The sequence below is a fragment of the Callithrix jacchus genome, chromosome 3 (assembly GCF_049354715.1).
Source record: "Callithrix jacchus isolate 240 chromosome 3, calJac240_pri, whole genome shotgun sequence".
NCBI lineage: Eukaryota > Metazoa > Chordata > Mammalia > Primates > Cebidae > Callithrix > Callithrix jacchus.
In genome coordinates, this window is record NC_133504.1 from 16,832,362 (window position 1) to 16,857,431 (window position 25,070).

Here is a 25,070-nt window from a genome sequence, read left to right on the forward strand (position 1 = left end):
AGAAAAAAGAATTAAAACCTAAAACAAGGGCCGGGCGTGGTGGCTCAAGCCTATAATCCCAGCACTTTGGGAGGCCGAGGCGGGTGGATCACGAGGTCAAGAGATCGAGACCATCCTGGTCAACATGGTGAAACCCCGTCTCTACTACAAATACAAAAAATTAGCTGGGCACGATGGTGCGTACCTGTAATCCCAGCTACTCAGGAGGCTGAGGCAGGAGAATTGCCTGAACCCAGGAGGCGGAGGTTGGGGTGAGCCGAGATTGCACCATTGCACTCCAGCCTGGGTAAAGAGCGAAACTCCGTCTCAAAAAAAAAAAAAAAAAACCTAAAACAAGAAAAGAAGGATATAATAAATATTAAGGTTGTGAGAATATAAAATTAGCCAGAGACTGTTAAAGTGGACCAAAAATAAGATCTATCTACATGTTGTCTATAAGAAACCCATTTTGTTTAATAAGGAAAGTTATTAGGGATATAGGGGCATTACATAAAGATAAAAATAGTTAATTCTCCAAGAAAACATAACAATCTTTAATGTGTATGCACCTAACAATACATGAAACAAAACAAGATACATGAAACAAAAACTGACAGAATCACAGGAGAAATATACAAATCCCCTATTCTATTTAGTTGGAGACTTCAACATTCCTCTATCAGAAATAGATCTATCGAGCCAAAAAAAAAAAAAAAATCAGTAAGATATACAATATCATCAATCACCTGGATATAATGAATATTTACAGACTACTTCATGAAACAATAACAGAATACATATTCTTCTCAATCGCACATGGAACATCCACCAAGAGAGACTACCTTTGGGAGTCATAAGGCATACCTTAACACATTTTTAAAAAGTAGAAATCATACAATGTCTGCTTTTAGACAACAATAGAATTTAAATAGAAATCAACAATAGAACTTAAAATAACAGTAAAAACAAAAATTTAAATAAGAGTTAGAAAACAAGTTTGAGGAGATAATTATAGTTACATACAAATGACAAGACACAAAAATGGAATAGAAATTATAAGAAAATTAGAGTACCAAACCAAAAGGTCCAACATCTCATGAACAAGAGTTCTAGAAAAAGATCAGAAAAAATGAGGGAGGAAATTGTAAAATTAAATAAAAATTTTTAAAAAATTTTTAAAAAAGTCTCTCAAGACTGTCATGATTTTCTAGATTGAAAGAACACAATGAGTGATCAACACAAGAAGTAAAACAAAACTCACAGCCCAAGATATATCACTGTGACATTGCATAAGGTAAAAGAGAAGTTTTGAAAAACGTTTAACAAGGCAACAAAAGATCACATAGGAAGAATATCAAAATAACATCAAACTTTCAATAGCAATCTTAGAAGCTAAAGGACAAAGAAAACTTATCTTCACAATCCTGAGAGGAATTACTTGTAATCTTGAATTCCATACTCAGCCAAGGTATCAAATACCACACCAAGCAGATATGCTCTAGGTATGTAGGGGGTTAGCATAACATTCTAAAAATCAATTTAAGCCAAATTAGCAGGTCAAAGGCAAATCATGAATTATCAATGGATGCAGAAAAAGCACTTGAAAAACATCTAACACCCACCCATAATAAAACTCTCAGTAAACTAGGAATAGAAGGAAACTCCCTCAAATTAATCAAGAAGATTTTTTAAGCTAGAATTTTTAAACAAACTCCCTCAAATTATTCTAGAATTTTTAAACAAACAATACAATTAAAAAAATAGACAAAAGATGTTAACAGATATCTCACTAAATATATGGATTGCAAATAATACGAAAAGATGCTCAAAATCGTTTATCATCAGAGATTTGCAAATTAAGACAAAATGCCACTACACACCTATTAGAATGGCTACAAAGCCTACAAAAAACTACCAGCTACCACCACACTTACAGCTGAGAAACTGTATACTTCCCCGAAAAACTAGGAATAACACAAAAATGTCCTATCTCACTACTCCTATAAAACACTGTCCCCGAAGTCCTAGCTAGTGAAATGAGACAAGTAAAGAAAATAAAATAGCTTAGAAAGAAAAAATAAAATGGTCTTTGTTTGCAAAAGACATGATTTTTTTATGTAGGAAATGCTAAAGAGTCAACAAAAGAAACCTTGAAACTAAAAAGTGAGTATAGCAAAGTCAAAGTATATAAGGTTAATACACAAAAGTCAAATGTTTTCTGACATATGGGCAATAAATAATTAGAATGAAATATAAAATTAAAACATCATTATCATAGCATGAAAAATACTTAAAAGTCTAAGAAAATACGTATATGATCTGTATGTTACGAACTACAAAACTATAAAAGAAATCAAAGAAGGTTACGGCTAGAACAGGATAATGGAACAGGACCTCCCCAGCACTTGTCTTTCAAAGAAACACCAATTTCGCAACCATCTATGTATAAAAGTGCCCTGATGGGTTCAAGTAGGAGGCTGTGACATCCTTCTGGAGCCCAAGACTGATAGAAGCCACTTTGAGAAGGCAGAATCATGCCCTAGTGGCAAGCATGTGACTTGAGAACTGGCTCCAGATCCAGCAGCAGCCTCACTGGCTTGTGGGCTCCAACCCATCTGTCCAAGGTCTCATAGAAAGTCTTGTTTGTCTAGGGATCCAGAAGGAACCACACCCACCCAAGCCCCAGTAACAGTCCCACAATCCACAGACCCAATTAAGAACATGTATGCAGACCCATAACCTGGTTCCACCTAAGTGATGGTGGTTTAGAAGTCAGTCTCATCAAGGGACCAGCAGAAGAAGATCTTTACTGAAATCAGTCTGTGAAGTATAAAAGTAGTAACTGCTCCTTCAAATGCACAGGCACCACTGAAAGACTCAAAGGATTATGAGTAAATATAACATGCCAAAAGAAACTGATAATGTTACAGAAACTGACTATAACAAGATTAAGATCCATGAACTGCTTGACAAAGAATTCAAATAATCAACTTAAAAAAACTCAATGAGCTGCAAAAAAAAAAAAAGATAAAAAACAAAAAAGAACCAAACAGAAATCCTAGAGATGAAGAATACAAAGACAAAAGTGAAAAATTCAATAGAAGCCTTCAACAACAGACTCAAACAAGCAGAAGAAAGAATCAGCAAACTGGAACACCAGTCACATGAAAGTAGTAATTATAGGAAGAAATATAAAAAAGAATAAAAAGTAAAATGAAGTAATTCTATGGGACTTACGGTACACCACTAAGTAAGTTAATAAACACATTATAAAAGTTCCAGAAGGCAGAGAGAGAAAGGGGCAGAAAGCACATTTAGATTATGGCTGAAAACTTCTCAAATCTAGGGAGTTCCCAAAATGGGAACTTCCCAAATGGACATCCAGACTCATGAAGCCCAAAAACTTCCCAAAATGGACATCCAGACTCATGAAGCCCAAAGTTCACAAGTATCTTGAAGCCAAAGGGGTCTGCACTAATACTCACTATAACGAATTTGTCAAATATCAAAGACAGAGAAAAAATTCCCACAGCAGCAAAAGAAAAGTAACTTATTACATACTTATAATGGAGTCCCCATAAAGGTATTGGTGAATTTCTCAGCAGACCATTGCAGGGAAGGAGAGAGTGGAATCACATATTCGACATACTGAAAGTAAAAAAAGAAACCTGTCACTCAAAAATAATTATCTGAAAAAAACAGTCCTTCAAGTATGAAGGAAATAGGAAGGCATGGTGGCTCACACCTGTAATCTCAGCACTTGAGGAGGCTAAGGTGTGTAGATTGCTTGAGCTCAGGAGTTTGAAACCACCCTGGGAAACATGGTAAATCCTGTCTCTACAAAAAATACAAAAATTAGACAGTCATGGTGGTGCATGCCTCTACTCCCAGCTACTTGGGAGGCTGTGGTGGGAGGCTGGCTAGAGCCCAGGATGTTGAGGTTGCAATGAGCTAAGATCATGCCACTGAACTCCAACCTAAGCAACAGAGCCAGAGCTGAAAAAAAAAAAGAATAAAAGAAACATAAAGACTTTCTCAGATTAAGAATCTGAGGGAGTCTGTCTCTTTTAGACATGCAGTAACAAGAAATGCTAACAGAAATTCTTCAAGTTAACTGAAAAAAACACTAAATAAACAGCATAAAAGCTATGAAAGTATACATCTCACTGCTAAAAGTAAACATGAAAACAAACACAGAATACTGCAACACTGAAATCTGTGGCATGTAAATCTCATTGAACAATAGTATATAAATTAAAAGACATAAGTAGTATGAATAACTATAACAACCACAGAAATCTGTTAATAGAAACAATATACAAAGAAGTAAAATCTGAAATCAATTACATATATTGGTTAGGAGGAAGGGGGAGGAGTTTAGAAATTCTGATTGTAAATGAAGTTAAGTTCTTATTAGCTTAAAAAAGCCTGCTATAACTACATAATATTTGATGCAAGCCCCATGGTAACCAAAATAAAAAGTATAGTAAATAAACAAAAAAGAAAGAAAAAAAATCAAAGTATTCTACTACAACCATCAAATCACAGACGACAAATGAGAAAAACAAGAGAAACAGAAAGCAAATAGAAAACAATGAATAAAAAGGAAAGAGTAAGTCCTTAATTATTAAAAAGTATTAAATTATTAAATTTTTAACAATTAAGGGCTCTCCTCTTGAAAGACATGGAATGGCTAAATGGATAATAAGAACAACACCCAACTATATGCTGTCTATAAGAGACTAGCATTTAAGGACACACATAGGCTGAAAGTGAAGCGATTAGAAAGATATTCCATGCAAACCATAACCAAAATAGAGCAGGGTGGCTATCCATACCTATGTCAGACAAAATAGACTTTAAGTCAAAAACTGTCAAAAGAGACAAAGAAGGCATTATATAATAATCAAAAGGTCAATTCAACAGAAAGATATAACAACTAAAAATACATATGCACCCATATCAAAGGATGTTAAAATATCAGCAAACATTGGTAGATTTGAAGGGAGAAATCGATATCAATATAATATGAAAGGAGAATTTGATACATCACTTTCTATAATATACAGGTCATCTGGACAGAATACCAATAAGTAAATTGCAAACTATATAACACTATAGACCAAACAGCCCTAACATGCATATGCAGAACATGAGACCCAACGATAGCAGAATAATCATTCTCAAAAGCACATGAAACACTCTCTATAACTGATCACAGCCTAGGTCAGAAAACAAGTTCTAACAAATTTAAGAAGACTAAACACATTCTAAGTATTTGGTCTGATTACAATGGAATGAAACTAGAAATCAATAAAAGAAATGAAATGGGAAAATTCACAAATACAGGAAAATTAAATGCTAACTAAAAATTACTAACTAATAATATTAACATACTATTAAATAATACTGGGTCAAAGAATAAATCAAAACAGAAATGATAAAATATCTCAAGACAAACAATAATAAAAACACAGCATACTCAAATGTATAGGATGCAGTAAAAGTAGAATAAGGTAAAAGTTTATAGCAATCAATAGATTGAGAAGAAAGAGGCTAGGCACGGTGGCTCATGCTTGTAATCCCAGCACTTTGGGAGGCTAAAACGGCAGACCACAAGGTCAAGAGATCAAGACTATCCTGGCCAACATGGTGAAACCTCATCTCTACTAAAAATACAAAAATTAGCTGAGCGTGGTAGCGCACGCCAGCAGTCCCAGCTACCTGAGAGGCTGAGGCAGGAGAATCGCTTGAACCTGGGAGGCAGGAGGCGGAGGTTGCAGTAAGCTGAAATGGCGCCACTGCACTCCAGCCTGGTGACAAAGCAAAACTCCATCTAAAAAAAAAAAAAGAAGAAAGATCTCAATGAAGAAGACGAAGAAGAAAGATCTCAATCAACAACCTAATATTACACCTCAAAAACTAAGAAAAGAAGAACAAACTAAATCCAAAATTAGTAGAAGGAAGAATATAATAAAGATTAGATCAGAAATAGAGAATTGAAAAACAATTTTATGGGCATAATAGTCCAACGGAAAAAAAAAGAAAAACAATTTTTAAGATTGACAAAACTTAAAGTTCATTTTTTGAAAAGACAAACTAAATCAACAAATCCTTGGCTAGACTTTAAAAATAGAAGAAAGACTTATAAAATGAGAAATGAAAGAGGAGACATTACAACTGATCCCACAGATATAAAAATATCCTAAGGGACTATTATGAACAATTGTATGCCATCAAATTGGACAATCTAGAAAAAAATAAAGTCCTAGAAAAATATAGCTTACCAAGACTGAATCAAGAAGAAATAGAATGCTTGAAGAGACAAAGAACAAAAGAGGAGATTGAAGGAAAAATAAAAAAATTCCCAACAAAGAAAAGCCAAGAGCCAGAAAAATTCTAGCTAACATTTAAAGAAAAATTAATACAAAACCTTTATAACATATCTAAAAAAAAGAAAAATTAAAAAGGAGGGAACACTTCAAAGTCATTCTGAGGCCTGCATCACCCCAATTACAAAGCCAGAAAAAGACACAAGAAAACTACAGTCTAATACATTTGACGAATATAGATGCAAAAATCTTCAATGAAATGTTAGCAAAACAAACACAACAGCACCTTCAACGAATCATACACCACGACTAAGTAGGATTTATGCTTGTGAATCAAGGATGATTTAACATATGAAAACCGGCCAGGCGCAGGGGCTCAAGCCTGTAATCCCAGCACTTTGGGAGACCGAGGCGGGTGGATCCGTCACGAGGTCAAGAGATCAAGACCATCCTGGTCAACATGGTGAAACCCCGTCTCTACTAAAAATACAAAAAATTAGCTGGGCATGGTGGCGCGTGCCTGTAATCCCAGCTACTTGGGAGGCTGAGGCAGGAGAATTGCCTGAACCCAGGAGGCGGAGGTTGCGGTGAGCAGAGATCGTGCCATTGCACTCCAGCCTGGGTAACAAGAGCGAAACTCCGTCTTAAAAAAAAAAAAAAAAAAAAAGAGAACATATGAAAACCAACCAATTATAGAATGAAGGCTAAAACTCATATGGGCATCTCCACAGATGCAGAAAAAGCACTTGACAAAATTCAAAATCCTTTCCTGATTAAAAAAAAAAACTCTCAGCAAATTAGGTACAGAGGAACCTTATAACAAATTAGATAAAGGATGAACAACAAAATTAAGTCCATTTATGAGAAGCCCACAGCTAACATACTTAAAGGTAAAAAGCTGAAGCTTTCCCTATAAGATCAGGAACAAGGCAAGTTTGCCTACTTTAGCCTCTGCTATTCAGTGTAGTATTTTTAAGTACTAGCCAGAGTAATTAGGTAAGACAAAGAAATTAAAAACATCCAAATCAAGAGAAGAGGTAAAACATCTGTTTGCAGATGACATGATCTTATATGGAGAAAACCTTAGGGACCCCACCAAAAATGTGAGAATAAACAAACAGCCTTAAACGAGGAGGAAATACCGCCATTTGCAACCACATGGATGAACCTAAAGGACATTATGCTAAGTGAAATAAGCTAGCCACAAAAAGTCAAATACTGTATTATCTCAATATATGTGAAATCGAAAATAGTCAAATACGTATAAGCGGAGAACAGAATGATGGATGTAAGGGAAGATGGGGAGAACAAAATGGGAGGCGTTGTTCAAAGGGTACAAAGTTTCAGTTACGCAAAATAAGTAAGATCTGGAGGTACTACCCAGTGCTTGTGGTTAGCAATATTGTATTGTATTCTTAAATTTTTGCTAAGAAGTTAGATCTAATGTTAAGTGCTCTTATCACAAAAGGAGAAAAAAAAGAGGGGTAGAAGGAAACTTTTCAGGTGATGGCATTGATTTCTTGTAATAATGGTTTGATGGTTTCACTATCTCTGCTTATCTCCAAACAGAAATTGTATAAATTAAATGTCTATAGCTTTCTGTATGTCAATCATACCTCAATAAAGAGGTCAAAAAATGAAGCAGTGCCAGATCCGTGTACACACACCTCTAAAAATAGTCCTTTTGTATACAAAGGACCCGAAATTTTCCTCTTCTGAGTTGTGCTGTCTACTTAAGGCCCTGGACCACAAAATCCAAGTTTTCACCAAAATTTTTCCCTTCTCACACGCTGATTTTTGTCCTTCAATTATGCGAGAAGAGAATTTCAGATTTACCCTTAAAATACTACATTCTTATCTATACCTCGTGTCATCAGATCTACCTAATTCATCTTCTTTCTTTCAAGATGTTCTCAGCTGTTTAAAAAAACAAAAGGAATAGAAACGGTCTCACCAAATTGTCCTATTCCCCCTGTTCCATTCTCTTCTTCTTCCTTCTATATCCTTCCCCAGCAAAAACCAAACAAACTGGCACACAGGCCAGGGATGTATGTTGCTTGCTTGAGAGGGTTTCTTCTACTTCACAATCTTTCTTCAGGGAGCAAGACATGAATGGACTAATTGGTATCCACTACTTGTACAGCTTACATACATTAATTGATGACATTTTAACTGGTTTTTATAAACTCCATCTAGGTCTCAAAACACAGACTTTTTAAACTGCAAATGTAAATATGAAATGGTCATCACACCTCCGACCTTGGTCAGTGGTGTCTACCATAGCCGTAAGTCCAGAGTAAAAGAGAATAACAATTTCAATATTAACTTTATATAGTGAGGGGAAAATCTGTAGTCTTCAACAAAGGTGGAGAAATATTTGAAAAGCTGGGGAAATGCAAGCAAGAAAAACACGAACAGCTGTCCTGTCATCCTCATCTCAGAGCATCCGATAGGAACCAGTAAGTCTATAACTTTCCAGCCCTAAGTCACAACCTAATTCTGACAGGATGAGCTGCTACGATACTCCCCACTTCACTGTGACTAAAACCATACAGTAATTGGGTATGTAAGCAAGGCTCCCCTCCCGCCACTTGATTTAGAAGGATAAAAAGGCGGACCTGGTCATTCGTCCCCGCCCGGGGTCTCTGTAAGAGCGGCGGAGAGAGGCGACCTCTGCCCAATAAAAAGTGCTGCTTTGCCGGCTCCTCAGGGCTCACGCAGTATCCACCAGTCAAGAAGCGGGTTTCAAAGGCCCAGCACGACAGGGAGAGGAGAAGGGAGCATATGCAACCACAGACAGTCACCAGAGTCTAGCCTCCCGCAACAAGCCTCAACAACCTGGCGCCTGCGCCCAGACGCGGTTCTCGCGCCGACCGTTTGTATTTGGAACTGTGGGTTCCCGCCCGCCACGCACTGCGGCAGCACCTCCTAAGCAGAGGGCTTCTCTGAGCTCCAGGATTCCTAGCTGCAGATTCCACACCGCGTTCGTCAAGACTACTGTGGAGAATGACTCTGCGGAGAGCTTCCTTAATGGCCAGTCCAATTCTAACTGGCAGCTTAGAAGTTTTTCTGACCTTGATGGTCAGAGTGGCTGAGGCTGCGAAGTGAGAAACAACGAATCTATAGAGAATCGTAAACAACGGAGATAAAAATGCGTTCGTGTTAAGAGTCGGAGACAACGTCACTTCCGGCAACAATAGGAAACGTCAGAACTCGGACGGTCGGCAGTTCTGGCTCCTGCATCTGGAGGTACCCTGAGTTCTGAGGGTTGTAGTGCTGTTTCTGGTACTCTCGTCGCGGTCACCTCCACCGGTGTGGACAAGTAAAGTTTGAACCGGCTTCTCCATGGCCTGGGCACCAGTTCCCGGCTGAGCCGTTTTCTTTTTGGCTAAAAGCCCCCGCCCAGAGGCCGATTCGTCGCGGCGGCGGTGGAGATCGCAGGTCACTCAGGTACAAGCGTCAACCTACATATTTCAGATCTCTTGCCTCTTTTCCCTGTTCACCTTCACTTTTCTCGAAAATAAAGACAACCTATTCCTTGCCAGTTGACCGAAACTGGCCGACCAGCAAGAGCCGACCAGCAAGAGTTTGTGACCAATGACAGTGCAAAGCATGTTGAGTGACAGCGGTGGTGGCTCATTAAAGTGAGGAATCGGTGTCAAGAGGCGGGACTGAGTGTGCTCTGTTTCTAGGCCATTGGGTTGTAGGTCGGTTTAGGACTCCAAGTAAGTAACCCAGCGTCATTATGAAATAAAGCTGAGAAACGGCAAGGGTTACGTTCTTCAGGTCCAAGTGTTGGTTTTCGGGTGCAGTGTTATTTTGGATTCCTAGGCACAGTTTTTGGTTCTTTACCACTTTCCAGTAATATGAATGCAAATCCAAGTATAGTTAGGATCACGATGAATTGCTAACTGCTACAGTAGTCAAACTTCAGTTATAAAACTTGGCAAACTTGTCTTTTATTTGTTTCTCAGCGACTGGGTTCTAATCTCTTACATAGTAGGTTCTCAATGAATAATACTTATTTGGTAAAATTACATAAATGGATCCCAGTCCTCAGTCATTTAATTTTTTTTTTTAGTTTTATTTTTAGGTTCTGTATGAATTTACTAATAAAATAATTGATTCTACTTGTTTTATAAGTAAAATACTCATTTTTAAGGGTCCTAGGTGTATCTCCTCAAATGAATATATCATATTTTTATTACTGCAAAGTGAAGACAATTTATGTTTTCTATTTCAGCTTTCTTTTCCCCTCCTTTAAAGTTTGAAGTAATATATTTCTGAGGTAGGAGCTCTATACACTCCTCAACTCTACCCCTCACAAAAATGATACAAAATAGGGTAGGTTTCAAAATTCGGAGTAATTTGTTTTGTTTTTTTTTTCATATTAGGTCAGAAATTTGTCATTAGCCAATTAACCTGACAATATGTCTGATGAGGTACTTCATTAGTTGTCTATTGCTGGGTAACAAATTACCCCCAAATTTACCCCAGCTTAAAACAAAAAACATGTATGTCAGGAATTAGGGTGCAGTGTAACTTCATTTAATAATAAGTTACAGCCGATTAATATTACTTGGGGCCCTTGGATCAATTGAAATACTTCCCCCCACAAAATATTGTATTCTAATAACTTCTAGATAAGCCAAAACGTTGATCATAATTTATTACATAGGATCAGTTTAATGGGGAATGTTTTGTGTGTTTACTATTGCTAGGTTAAAAGATATTTTCCTTATTTTACAGTATGAAAACATGGAATTACCAAATCTTTTAATCACAGTGTGTTGAAATTAGTCATTCAGACTTGTAACTTTGGTTCATTATTTAAACAACCGTTAATGTACAAGTAATTTTTTCTGTCTTGATTGAAATTTGGAAACTGACACTATTCCGTTGACTGACTCATGATACTGCATCAAAATTATTAATACTGAAATCTAAGAATTATGCATTTAACTTGTGTTTCTTTTTCTTGAATTATTTTACGTAAATAACATTTTTAAACAATTTAAATGAAATACATCTATTTCTGGAAATCTATGTTCACTGTTTCTTTTTCATTTCTCTTGCATGGTTTTGTTTTTCTGACAAATTCCTTGACATAGCTCTTTAGTAAACTAAAACATCTTTGGCTGACTTGAATAAATGTATATCATATTTGGGGCAAGTACTTTTTTTTGAGACAGAGTTTTACTCAGTTGCCCAGGCTGGAGTGCAGTGGTGTGATCAAGACTCACTGCAGCCTTGACCTTTTAGGTTCAAGCATTCTCCCTCTCACCTCAGCCTTCTGAGTCCCTGGGACCACAGGCACATGCCATCACGTGTGGTTAATTTTTTAAATTTTTTTGCTGACTGTGCTGCCCAGGCTGGTCTTGAAGTCCTGAGCTTAAGCAATCCTCTGTCCTCAGCCTCCCAAGGTTCTGGAATCATAGATGTGAGTCACTGTGCTGAGTCTGGGGCAAATACTTTATAGCAATATAGAGATTAAAAATATTTGTGGTTTGGAGTTTAGGCAGCAGCTTTAGGGAGTTTATGTAGTCAGCAATTTGTATATTTTTCCAGAATAGATTGCATAGGATTCAAAAGCTATCTGAATGAAGGAACCAGATTTTAGCAAGTAAGCCAAGCTTGGAGAGACCCTATATGGAGTAGTGATTTGTGGAAGTCATGAATATAGGGAAAAAAGAGAAGGAAAGGGCAGATGGTATATACACATACACACACACCATCATCTCTTCATTTTATGGATTTATTTTTCATTTTTCCCTCATTTTTATAGAATCACATAATTATTTTTTTCAATTTTTAAATTGTAGTAAAATACACATAACAAAATTTAGCATCTTAACCATTCTAAGTGTACAGTTAATACTGTGCTGCCGTCACCACCATCAGGCTTCATTACTCTTGATATTGTCAAACTGAAACTCTATACCTATTAAACAATCACTTCTCTGCCACATTCCCAGGCCTTCGCAATCACCATTCTCCTTTTTGTTTCTGCTTTTGAGTACTCTTAGTACCTCATATAAATGGGCTTATCCAGTATTTGACTTTTTTTGACTGGCTTATTTAATTTGGCATAATCTCCTCAAGGTTCATCTCTCTTGTAGCATATGCCAGAATTTCTTTTCTTTTTAATGCCACATAACATTCCATTATATATGTAGACCACATTTTGCCTATCCATTTATCTGTTAATGGAGACTTGGGTTGCTTCCATGTTTTAGCTGTTGTGAATAATGCTGCTATGAACAAGGTTGTACAAATATCTTTTCTAGATCCTGCTTTCAGTTCTTTTGGGTATATACTTGAAAGTAGAATTGCCGGATCACATGGTAATTCTATTTTTATTTTTAGGAAGCTCCATATTGTTTCCATAGAGGCTGTACCATATTACATTCACATTAACAGTACATAAGGGTTTCAGTTCCACCATATCCTTGTCAACACTTACTGTTTTTCGATGGTAGCTATCTTAATGGATATAAGGTGGTATCTCATTGTACTTTGGTTTGTCTTTTTCTAATGATTAGTGATGTTGAGTGTATTTTCCTGTGCTTATTGGACATTTGTATATTTTCTGTGGAAAAATGTCTTTTCAAGTCCTTTACCTATTTTTTAATTATGTTTTTGTTGTTGAGTTATAAGTTATCTGTTAATTATAGATATGAGATACATGATTTGCAAATATTTTCTCTCATTCTGTGGGTTGCCTTTTTACTCTATTAATACTGTCTTTTGACGCACAATTTTTTTTTTAATTTTCATGATGTTCAGTTGGTCTATTTCCTCTTTTGTTGCTTGTGCCTTTGGAAATCGTTGCCAAATTCAGTGTTGTAAGCCTCTTGCCCTGTTTCTTCTTCTAAGAGTGTTATTGTTTTATGTCTTAGATTTAAGTCTTTGAACTATTTTGAGTTAATTTTCAGGTATACTGTTGGGTAAGGTTCCAACCTCATTATTTTGAATGTGGATGTTTTCTGAGCACCATTCATTAAAAAGACTGTCCTTTCCCCCATTAAATCATCTTGACACCCTAGTCAAAACCTTTTGACCATATATGTGAGGGTTTATTTCTGGATTCTCTGTTCTGTTTCATTGGTCTGTTTAATTGTTTTTATGCCAGTATGACACTGTTTTGATTACTGTAGCTTTGTAAAAAGTTTTGAAATCAGAAAGTGTGGCTTCAGCTTTGTTCTTCTTTTTCAAGTTTGGTTTGACTATTAGAGGTTGAGATTCTATGTGGATTTTAGAATTTTTTTTCTATTAATGCAAAAACATTGGAATTTTGACAGGCGCTGCATTGAATCTATACATCACTTTGGGTGGTACTGCCATCCTAATAATATTAAGTCTTTGAATCCATAATCACAGGATGGGCTTCCATTTGTCCTCTTTCGCTTCGTTCAGTAGTGTTTGGTAGCTTTCATTCCAGAAGTCTTTTACCTAAGCATTTTATTCTTTTTTGATGCTGTTGTAATCTATATTATTTTCTTAATTTCCTCATCAGATTGTCTATTGTAAATGTATAGAAATACAACTTATTTCTGTGTCTTGACTTTGTATCTTTCTACTTTGCTGAATGTGTTTATTCTAAGTTTTTGGTAGAATCTTTATGGTAACTACAAAGGATTTTACTGCTTTCTTTCCAATTGCATGTCTTTTACTTCTTTTTCTTATGTAATTACTCTTGGAATTATATAATTTTATAGCTAAAGAAGACCTTAGAGAACACCAATTTCAAAACCCTTATTTTACAGGGGAGGAAACTGAGACTTAAAAATTTTAGCGACTAGTTTGATTCTAACTACTGGCTAAGGAAGGAGACTAAATCAAACTAAGGTTTTCTATAAGTCTCTTTCACTATTAAATGCTTTCTCATCTGATTTCTCATCTTCGCCCTATTTCTGGCTGACCTCAGTATTCATTTAATTTGATACCTTGTTTTATTTGTATAAAAGCAATTCAGTGAGAGTTACGACTTTTGTTTTGTTTTTTAATTCCCCAGCACTCATAGCAATGGCCTTTGTGGTTAGCGGGCAGGTGAGTGTGTGTATACTGAGAAGGTAGGTTAGGATATGCTACCATGACTGCAGCTGATTACAGCCATGTTAAGGAAATAGTAATGCAATTAAGTAATAACGATATAATTAAAAATGATGCCAGTGAGAAGTATGATACATTTTTATTTAAAATTTCAAATAGTTGGACAGTGGAACATTTCTTGAAAAACCAAAGAAACTGAATAAGCCTAAAATTCTGAGATTTTTTGGTTGCATTTAAATAACACATCTTAGTTGTTACATTTGTTTAGCTGCCATTTTGGTAACACTTACTATAGAATAAAATTAAAGAATGGGGGAAAAAAAAACCTTTAGAAAACAAAGTAATATTGTAAATCTTTTTGAATTAAAAAAACCCAAACCTGCAAATGGTATGCCTTTTAGTAACAAAAATGGCTCTTGCAGGACCAGATCTTTAAATTTAATGAGTGGTGGCTTTTTATGTGTTTAATGTACCTTGTGACCTCTTAGTACTTAGCTATTTCCCTTTTCTCCTTAGAAAGACCTCCTTGTGGACTTACCCTTCCTTCATTTCTCTACAGTTGTTGCCTTTAAATTTTAGAGATGTGATTGGTTATCAGGTTTTTCTTTTCTTTTTTAAAAAACTTCTCTACCCAGTCTGTTCTAAACTACTTTGGTGGTCTGTTCTTTTGGAAGTGAAGAAATAAATGCTGTGGTCCTGATTTGATTCAAAATGTCTCAGAAAATATTTTTTCATAGACTCTCCAACATTCTTATGCCATTGAATAATATCACATGCTATCATTTAAAGATTTTTAAAACCTAAAGTAACCAAAAATAGAATTGTTACCTTTTACTTGAAAAACATTGTTTATTAAAAGATATGTGAATTTTCTTATCTTTAAGTCTTAGTAGAGTTTGTATTTTAGAGATAGCTGTTTTAGTGCAAATTTTAAACCTTTATCTGAGAAAGGACATTTATTTATAAATTTCACTATTTAGACAACTAAGAAATACTGAAGAAAAATAATCATTTATAATGTGTATTTAAATGAGGCTATTCACATGTCAGTCATCACATACCAATGATTTAACACCGTGTGTTCAGTAAAAGCTTTATGGAATTGGTTTGCTTCAAACAAAAGTATTTAAAGCAGAATGCTCTTTTGAGACCTTCGGACTCCTTTCTATTCTTGCCATCATCTTTCACTGTGTAGATTTTATATGCCCACGTAGCATAGAAGCCATTCTTCATTATTTATCATCAACACGGTATGTGCCATTTGAGTTCTTAGTGCCATGAAATTATTAAAAGCAGTAGTTCTCTTTTTCTTAATGAATACTACTTTATTTGGTGTTTAACTTGTTGCACAGAGATAGTTTGATTAAAGCTACTTAATATTTTACAGATAAACTTTCTATTAGATGCAACAGCTATTAATAAAATTTGTATTTTATTATTTTTTAAGAAGTAGTCTACTATTTTGAAAAGGAAACAAAACATGATAGTCAAAAATACCATCTCTTTTAGAAATGTAACCATCTTTTAGAATTAAAAAGTATGGAACTATTATTATTCTTATAAATTTTAATAAATATGTAGCCTCTATAATTATTTATAGTTAATCCATAGTTTGTACTGCTTTTAAGCGGAAACTCTTTTGTAACAGACTTATTTAGACTAAAACTACTTCTTTAAAAAAAACACATCCAAAATTATGTTAGAACAATATAGCTGTTTTAGAAACTACATACTGCTTTACCAATTCAAAGATGCTTTTATATACATTTTCTTAGTTAAGGCTCATAGCCACCCTGTAAAACAGGAATGATTTCCCCCATTTCATAGGAAACAAAAGATCAGAACCTTGTTTGAAATACCTAAGGTCATACAGCAAGTTACAGTGTAATTGGAACTCCACCTTTAAATTCATCTGCCGCAGTAGTAGTGTCAAAAGAAAACTTCTGCATTAATGTAAAGCAGACATTATAGTATATGGCCCACATTAGAGATTTTAGTTTTGTTTATTTATGCTGAAATTCGCACAATAAAACTGAAATTAGAGAACTTAATTTTAAAAAACTAAAAAGACCTAAATACATTCAGATTTTTTTAAAAAAACTTGGCTCTGTCAGCCAGGTACAGTGGTTCAATCCAAGCACTTTGGGAGGCCAAGGAAGGCAGATCACGAGGTCGGGAGTTTAAGACCACCGTGGCCAACATAGTGAAACCCTGTCTTTACTAAAAATACAAAAATTAGCTGGGCATGGTGGCGCATGTCTGTAGTCCCAGCTGCTCGGGAGGCTGAGGCAGGAAAATCACTTGAACTTGGGAGGCGGAAGTTGTGGGGCACCGAGATCTAGCCACTGCACTTTAGCTGGGGCAACATAGGGAGACTCCATCTTAAAGAAAAAAAAAATTGCTCTGTCAAATAAATATTTGGTCAATGTGTAATAAAAGTATTATTCTTAATATCGCTGTTGCTATTTTAATAGAAACAAGGACATATAAGAATTTAAGAGATTTTAAATAAAATTTATTGATTTTTTAATATATTTTAATAAGTAGAAGCATTTTTCTATAGATATTAGAAATACAATATTTGTCACAATCCAAATTAATTCACATTTGCTTATTACTTTGTTTTTAAATAATTATACTAATTTTCTAATTAATGTATTTTGTATCTACATTTTCTTTTTTATTAGACTAAGAGTCACACAAATATCGATCCTTTTTGCATTTTTACCTTACTCTGTTATTGATACATTCTATGTAAGCAGTCAAAACATTATTTCGGATTTGTGTCATTAAGGATTTTTATTTCTTAATTCTATCTTCTTTTGATCTGTATGTATCTGAATTTACATGACGTGAGAGATGATTCATAGGTGGTAGATTTTTAACAATTAATTGGACTCCTGAAATCTAAAACAGTTACTGTTTGTGAAATGAAGCTAGACTTACCATGTCCTTGGTCACGAGCTTTAAAGCATTTATTAGAGTTTTTCTCTAATTCTTTTTTTAAAAAACAGATTCATTAAGGTATTATTTACATACTATAAAATTCATTCATTTTAAATGTGCAATTTCCTGCCCTCTTTTAAACTTTTTTTCATCCTTCTATAATTGTTTTAAAGATAATTGTAGATGCACATGCAGTATCTAGAAATAGAGTGATCCCTTGTAAGCTTTACCTAGTTTCTCTGATTGGTAACAGTTTCGTAACTATAATACACTATCAGAACCACGATTTTGACATTGATACAATTCCTCTATGTTATTCATATTTCCCCAGTTTTATTTTTACTCAGTGTATATATGTGTGTGCGTTTGAAGTTCTGTGCAAGTTCACATATCCAGCACCATAGGCAATATAGTAAATAGTTGTAACACAACCGGGCTCTCATGCTGCACTTTTATAACCATACCCACCTTTCTCCTGGTTAATGATGTCGATCATCTTATCATGTGCTTATTTGCCATTTGTATATCCTCTTTGGTGAAATGTGTGTTGATATCTTTTGCCCATTTTTTAATTGGATTTTTTAAAAATGTTGTTTGGAAAGTTGTTTATATATTCTAGATACTAGTCCTTCTGATATGTGGTTTACAAATTTTTTTTTTTCAGTCTGTAGGCTGTCCTTTCATCTTCTAAAATACAGACTTTTTCAAAGAACAAAACTTTTTAATTTTGATGAGTTCCATTGGATCAGTTTTTACTTTCATGATGATGCTTTTGATGTTGATATCTGAGAACTCTTTGCCTAGTCTTATATACCCCAGAGATTTCCTTCTATGTATTTTCCTAAAATTTTTGTAGTTTTATGTTTTATGTTTAACTCCGTGGTCCATTTTGAGTTCACTTTTGTAAAAAGTGTAAGGCTTAGGTCAAGGTTCATCTAACTCACTTTTTAAAAAATCAGTGTTTGCTAATCATTTGTTCAGTCAACAAATATTTTCTGAGCACTTTATATGCCAAGGCACTGTGTTTGATACTGGACTTATTCATGTAGCCTCTTGTGTGGCGTCAGTTCCTTATTTTAGTACTTACAGCTGTCATTTTGCATGGTACCCTGTTAAATGAAACCAGTGCATGTTGAAACTGTGGCCTTGGTTTGTGCATTCCCCTGGTGCTGTTAACCAGTAATTAGCACAGAACTATACAAAGCAAGGACTACCTTGTATAATTTAAATCTATAAGCATATATTTTAAACATATATTTTAAATGTTCATTTCTTTTAATAAACAAACTTTAAAATAAAATTGGACAAAAGTTTAATGTGATAGTGAATTCCAATGTTATCTGAATGGACATATGTTTGAGTAAATATTATAGTATAATCAAGAGATATGCTTTAAAATAGTGACCTCAACAACTGATGCATGAATTCCAAAGGTCTAAAACATTAGCATGCTATGTATAAAACACTTACTAATTCAAATTACTAAGAATTTGAAGGTGTTACAAAGATTTGTAGTGGAAATTTCTTTTTGTCAGTTGACAGTCATGTTTTGTGGTACATCCAAATGGACCTTTGACATGACTCTTCTCAAGAATTCTTAATGTTATCATTTCTAGAAACATATTGGTAGTGACTAAAGACGATGATAGTGCCTAATTCTGTTATCACTAATGACTAAGTATTTGACCTTTTCTGCCATACTTTTTTATATATAGTGTATCAGCCTAAGCAAAATCAGCTTCTGTTTCCTTTATATACACGTTTACTAGTTGTTATTTCTTTCCCCCAGCAAAGGGCATCTTTCCAAATTTCACAGATCCTAAATTAATGAAATTTAGGACCAGGATTAAGACTACTCAGGTCATTAAATCCACAGAAGTCAGGTGTAATTTGAAATGAAGGAACCTAAATGATAGTTATTATTTAAAGACGGTAAGAGGGATGAGTACAAAACTACCTTTTATTGCAAACTCTACCTACTATGGGTTAAGTTCCATAAATTTTATCCCCACCAAGTTCCACAGAATAAGAATTGTTATCCATTATTTTACTAATGAGAAAAATGAGGATCAGAGATTATAGGCTAATCAGATTCCATGTTAGGGTTTGATCCTGATCTTTTTTCATATCAAAGCCTATGTGCTTTCCACAAGAACCGTAGTACCCTGAAAGAGTAGCTGCAGCTGGGGGCAACCATGGAGGTAATAAACAGTGACTGGGGTAAAAAGAGATGAGAACCAGTGATGAAGAAACAGATGGTAAATTGCCTTTGCCATCCATGGGCTCCAACAGTTCTGGAAATATGGTTTGTGGGTTAAGAATAAAAGCTTTGGACTCAGACCTGAGTTTGAATCCTAAATCTTCCATTTTTCCAGCTGTGAAATCTCTAGCAAATTTGCTTAAATTAACTCTCTGAACCACTATTTCCTTAACTGTAAATTTAGCATAATAACACCTACCTATTGGTTGTTGTGAGGGTTGAAATGAGAACAACAAACTTAACAGAGTGCTTGGCAAAGAGGAAATATTTAATTAATGGTTTGTAGCACAAAATAATATTGTTTAATGTTTATATTATTAAATAGTATGTAAATAAATATTGTATGTATAATATTATGTACAAAAGGAGGGAACAGAGCCAGGAATTCATTCTAAGGCTTAAATCTCCATACACAAGAAATAATTAAAGGGATTTTTTATTCTACTTTGTTAGAATAAAAAAAGAATGTCTCTGCCCTTTAAAATAGGAAATTCTTATCAAAAATGGCAAAAATAATTCGTACTAAAATTTTGATGATTTCTAATAGTAGGTTTCCTGCAGCTCTTATACTGTGATGCTGAGTATTTGTCTCTTTAGTAATGGTTTTTAGTCTGTATTACACTGAGCCCTAAGGCAGCAATTCTTAAACTGAATACACAAACTCAGACACACATTTTTTCAAATTTACGTGCCTGGATTCCACATCTAGGAGATTCGTTGTTACAGAAAAGGTTGTAAAAAGAATAAAAGTAACCCTTGAATACTTTATAGCCAGGTTTACAAATTTTAACATTTTGCCACATTACCTTATTATTCTATCATATAGACATAGATTTTACTGTTTTGCTGAACCATTTTGGAATAGGTTGCATACATCACCCCATCACACTTCAGTGTGTGTTTCTTAAGAATGAGGATATACTTCTGTATAGCCATTTCACAGTTAGCAAATTTAGGAAATTTAATATCGATAGCTGTGACACCTATTTTTATCTAGTCTTTAGCCCATATGTCTAGTTTCTTATATATCTCAATAATGTGCTATATAGCAATTTTTTTCCAATCCTGTTGACATACTGCACTTCGGTGGTATGTTTTTAGTCTCTTAATCCAAAACTTTTCTTCTACTTTTTTTTTTATGGCATTAGCATTATTTATTTATTTTTTAAGGACAGAGTTGCTCCATCACTCAGGCTGAAATGCAGTAGTGTAATCTTAGTTCACTGGAACCTCCAATTCCTAGCCTCAAGTGATCCTCCTGCCTCAGCCTCCTGAGTAGCTAGGACTACAGGTGAGTGCCACCACACTCACCTAATTTTTTAATATATTAGAGAGAGACGAGCTCTCTGTGTTGCCCAGCCTGGCTGCAAGCACTCTTCTTGGCCTTGCTCTTCCAAAGCACTGGGATCAGAGACATGAGCCACCATTCCCAACCTGGCATTGGCATTTTTGAAGGAAAAAAATTCTTTTATTTTACAGACTACATTTGAGTTTCTCTGATATTCCCTATTAAACTGAGATTGTGGGTTTTTGTCTGGACTACTATATGATTGATATGTCCTCAGGGGATCACGTCTGGAGGCACATGATGTGCATTTGCCTCTTATTGGTAAATGTTCATTTGCATCATTCGGTTAATGTTTTGTCTTATTTCTTTATTTTTTCTTGTAATTAATGATTGATATGTGGAAAGATACTTTGGGATTCTGTAAGTATTCCATTCTTCGTCAAACTCCAGATTAAACAACATCCATTGATAATTCTTGCCTTAATTATTCTTTCTCTGATGGTAAAATGATAATTTTTTTTAACCACATCATTCTTTCTATCTTCTTTAATTAGAATTCCACTCTTAAAAAGAGTTTTTCTTCCCTTTATTTATGTTTTTATTGATTATCATGAGTATAGACTCATGGATTCTTTTTTTATGTAGTGGATTATACAGTTGGTCCTCCGTATTTGTGGATCTGCATGCACAGAGTCATCCAACAATTGAAAATATTTGAGAAAAAATAGAAAACAACAATATAATAAATAATACAAATTTTAAAATACAGTATAACAACTGTTTCTATAGCACTTACATTGTATTGGGTATTGTAAGTAATCAGGATATGATTTAAAGATACAGGAGGATGTATACTCTGCCATTTTACCAGTCCACTGCAAATACCAAGGGACAGTTAATTCATTACTGTCATTTTTATTTTGATGTTCCAGGTTTAGCCAATAGGAGCTTCCTTCAAATTAGTTCATAATGTCGTTTTTACATTATCTCATTGCTTTTGTTTTGTTTTGATTTGCTGTTCATTGAATACTCATAATCCAAGTTTAAGAAACACTGCCTTAGGAGGTTCTTGGTAGCCCCTAGGGGGTTCCAAGTAGACTGAAAAGGTACAAGTTGAGAAGAAGATGCACCTTCTTACCATATTTGTGTATAGCAGAACTTTGATGAGTACCTACTATAGATAAATGCCTCAAATATGTAATATGTATAGTACAAGATTTTATAATTATATCTATTTAAATTAAGATTAAAACTAACTTTTATTGACAAGATACCGGGTGAAATCAGGAAAAATAAATCAAGTAATTGCTATGCAAGTGTTTCATCTACACTTTAATGCTTGAACATTGGATCTTTGAGGCAATAAAAAGTGACTTACAGATTTGTGCACCATATTGCGCTGGTGGTCCTTGCTTTGAGGTGATTGGTTTGACAGCCTTTATGCTGGACCAATTGTAAATGTTAGGAGGGTGGTGGCAGGGAGTTTTTCTCTAGTGTCATTCAATTTCTTTAGCTAAAATGCTTCTTCAATTTGCCTGGGTGAGGGAGTGGGGTTGGGGTACATGCCTAAGCATTCTAGATACGTGATGTATATATGTTGAGGGGGGAGGTTGTGGTCTATTGTTACATATGCATATATACATTGTTTAATTCTCATAAAAATCATAAAAGGGTGATATTTTTATTGTTACTGTATAGGGAAGGAAACAGTGACCCAGAGATGTTAATATCCTCATTCTTTTGCTCATTTCACTCTGAATTTCTCTCTTCCATATCCTATGTTTTGGAGTTCCAAGCCTCTCAAGGTTTATGCAAGATACATAAGCTTCTGCTTTTCTCTCTATACGATTCCAGACTATCCTTCTTTTTCATTAGTAACCACTCCTCTGTCTACTTTTCATGTTGCAGAAAAATATGTTGAAATCTCATGTTCATGAATATCCTGTTTTCCTTTTCTTTTAGGTATAGATTCTACCTTTTTGATATGTTCTTTGTCATTTTATGGGAGAGAGGGGTGATAAATATATATGCTCCATCTTACAAGAATCCATCCAAGGTTGAGATTTTTTCCAAAAAATTCCTTAAAAGATTTTTTCAAAAATGAATCCAAACATTGTTTCGTCTATCTCCTGTCCAACTGATACCTTACAAATTGCAAGTCATGTTAATGAGATGATACACTACCATTTATATTTATCCCAATATTGGTTTAAAGCCTATTTCTAAAACATGAACATGAATAAAAATGAATTTAAAGTTTAGCATATTAAATTTAAGCTGTGTAATACCAAAAGAGCTTTTGCAGAAAGAAAAACACCATATATCCATATTAATCCTAGATGTAACTTTCCTGAAATGTTATCCGGTGTGAGTACAACAGATCATATAGGGGTGATAGTGGCTGTTTGCTCTATAAAATGACCTTTAGCCAAGTAGGAAAGTTTATGCAGTCTTCTAGATAAATATCTTTCAAAGGCATTGTTTATTTTTTAATAATGCTGGAATCTTTCTAAAATCATATTACTTTCCATTTATGCCTTCCCAGCTACTGTGGAAATTATTTGTATTTAAGTTTACAAATAGTGTCTGAATCTTCAGTTATAAGTACTTTATTGCCATTCTTTTTTTTTAAGACATAGTCTTATTCCGTTGCCCAGGCTGGAGTGCAGTGGCACCTTCTCAGCTCACTGCAACCTCTGCCTCCCGGGTTCAAATGATTCTCCAGCCATAGCCTTCCAAGTACCAGAGATTACAGGTATGTGTCACAATGCTCAGCTAATTTTGGTATTTTTAGTAGAGACGCGGTTTCGCCATGTTGGACAGGCCAGTCTGGAATGCCTGACCTCAAGTGATCTGCCCACCTTGGCCCCCCAAAGTGCTGGGATTACAGGCGTGAGCCACTGCACCTGCCACATTTCATTACCATTCTGACAAATAGGAGAAAATGTAGAATATGGTTTCTTTGGGGTTTTCCCCCCCATGTTTGTTTGTTTTTGGTCTCCTCTGTAAGGAAGAGTTTCAACTTTGAAATCTTATAGATAATTTTTTGGTAGCATAATTCTTCTGTGACCTAAGTAATTATGAAATTTTGGTTTGCTTCTTTCAGATGCTAAATAATGAAGTTCTGTTTCTACTTTGTAGACCAGGAAAAAATATGTTTGGTTTCATTTTGAAGCTCCTTAGAAAGAATTTTATAGATCCTCTCAACATGATAAAGAAGCTTTGAACAAAATAAATTCAAATTTGGAAGAAAAGGCAGGGAACATCTTGAGTCATATTAATTTACAGTTAATTCTCATTATTATTTTGTGAATTTGCCTACTCACTGACATTTATTTGTATCTCCCAAAACAGTACTCCTGGTGCTTTTGCAGTCTTTAGCAAGCATGCACAAGACCTGAAAAATATGTGTTGTTCAAGGTGCACATTCACAGCTGAAATTAAAGGCAAGGCTCTGCCTTCTTACCTTAGCTCTCATTATTAACAAGTGTCTTTTTTGTGGCTTATGTAATACCACATTTTCCACATTTTTGTGCTTTTTCTTAGTGATTTTATTCTTTAAAACGGCCCCTAAGCATAGTGCAGAAGTGTTGTCTAGTTTTCCTGAGTATTGTGCCTTATGGAGAAAGTACATGTTAGATAAACCTCATTCGAGCCTGAGTTATAGTGCCGCTGAGTTCATGGTTAATGAATTAACAGTATGTATTAAATGTCCTTCAGCAGAAACACACATAAAACAAGGTTGTGTATTGATCAGTTAATGAAAATATTGTGACCACAGGCTTACAGTAACCCCAAAATTTCCTAGGAACAGTGGTTCAGTATTGCTAATTCGGTATTTGCAGAAACATTATAGAACATAATTGCCATGAATAACAAGATGCAACTGGATTTCTTTTATTTCTATAAGAGGTAGACTAACATAGACTAATTATGTTCTTAGAAGAGTAAATGTTTTTTCAAAGAAAGAAATACCTGTTTTCTCTACCTATTTTGAGTGAACAAATAAAGCTGTAGTTTCATCACAGAATCCATATTTACACCAAAACTAGTGATTTCAAATACATAAACTTCTTTTGTGTTGTTTTTTTTTTTTCAATCTGAAATTTTTTACGTAGTCAGTGATTTCACATTGCAGCTGAATTTTTTTTTTACCAAACAATTTCTGCAAGTGGCAGGACAGTACTATATCTTTTATAATATTGTATTTCAA

The 25,070-nt window shown here is 34.8% G+C and overlaps 2 protein-coding genes across 22 annotated transcripts in view; one reads left to right on the forward strand and one right to left on the reverse strand.

The window, feature by feature from the left end:
• CEP44 (centrosomal protein 44) overlaps nt 1-9,245 on the reverse strand; it is a 33,943-nt gene extending 24,698 nt beyond the window's left edge. For 15 of the 20 annotated variants that reach the window (XM_078366252.1, XM_078366250.1, XM_078366248.1 and 12 more), the window contains exon 1: nt 8,930-9,245. In XM_078366252.1, coding sequence (XP_078222378.1) covers nt 8,930-8,937 — 8 coding nt within the window. In that variant the 5' untranslated portion in view covers nt 8,938-9,245. Of the gene's footprint in view, nt 1-3,540; nt 3,628-3,724; nt 3,817-8,929 lie in introns of all 20 variants that reach the window. The other 5 variants (XM_078366247.1, XM_078366244.1, XM_078366241.1 and 2 more) reach the window with 2 other exon arrangements.
• A 258-nt stretch (nt 9,246-9,503) lies between these two features.
• The window catches only part of FBXO8 (F-box protein 8), a 45,813-nt gene continuing 30,246 nt past the window's right edge, over nt 9,504-25,070 (forward strand). Inside the window, exons 1-2 of one of the 2 annotated variants that reach the window (XM_035292613.3) lie at nt 9,504-9,761; nt 23,515-23,612. The gene's annotated coding sequence lies outside the window, so the exon portion shown is untranslated. The remainder of the gene's footprint in view (nt 9,762-23,514; nt 23,613-25,070) is intronic. The other variant, XM_008992443.5, reaches the window with a different exon arrangement.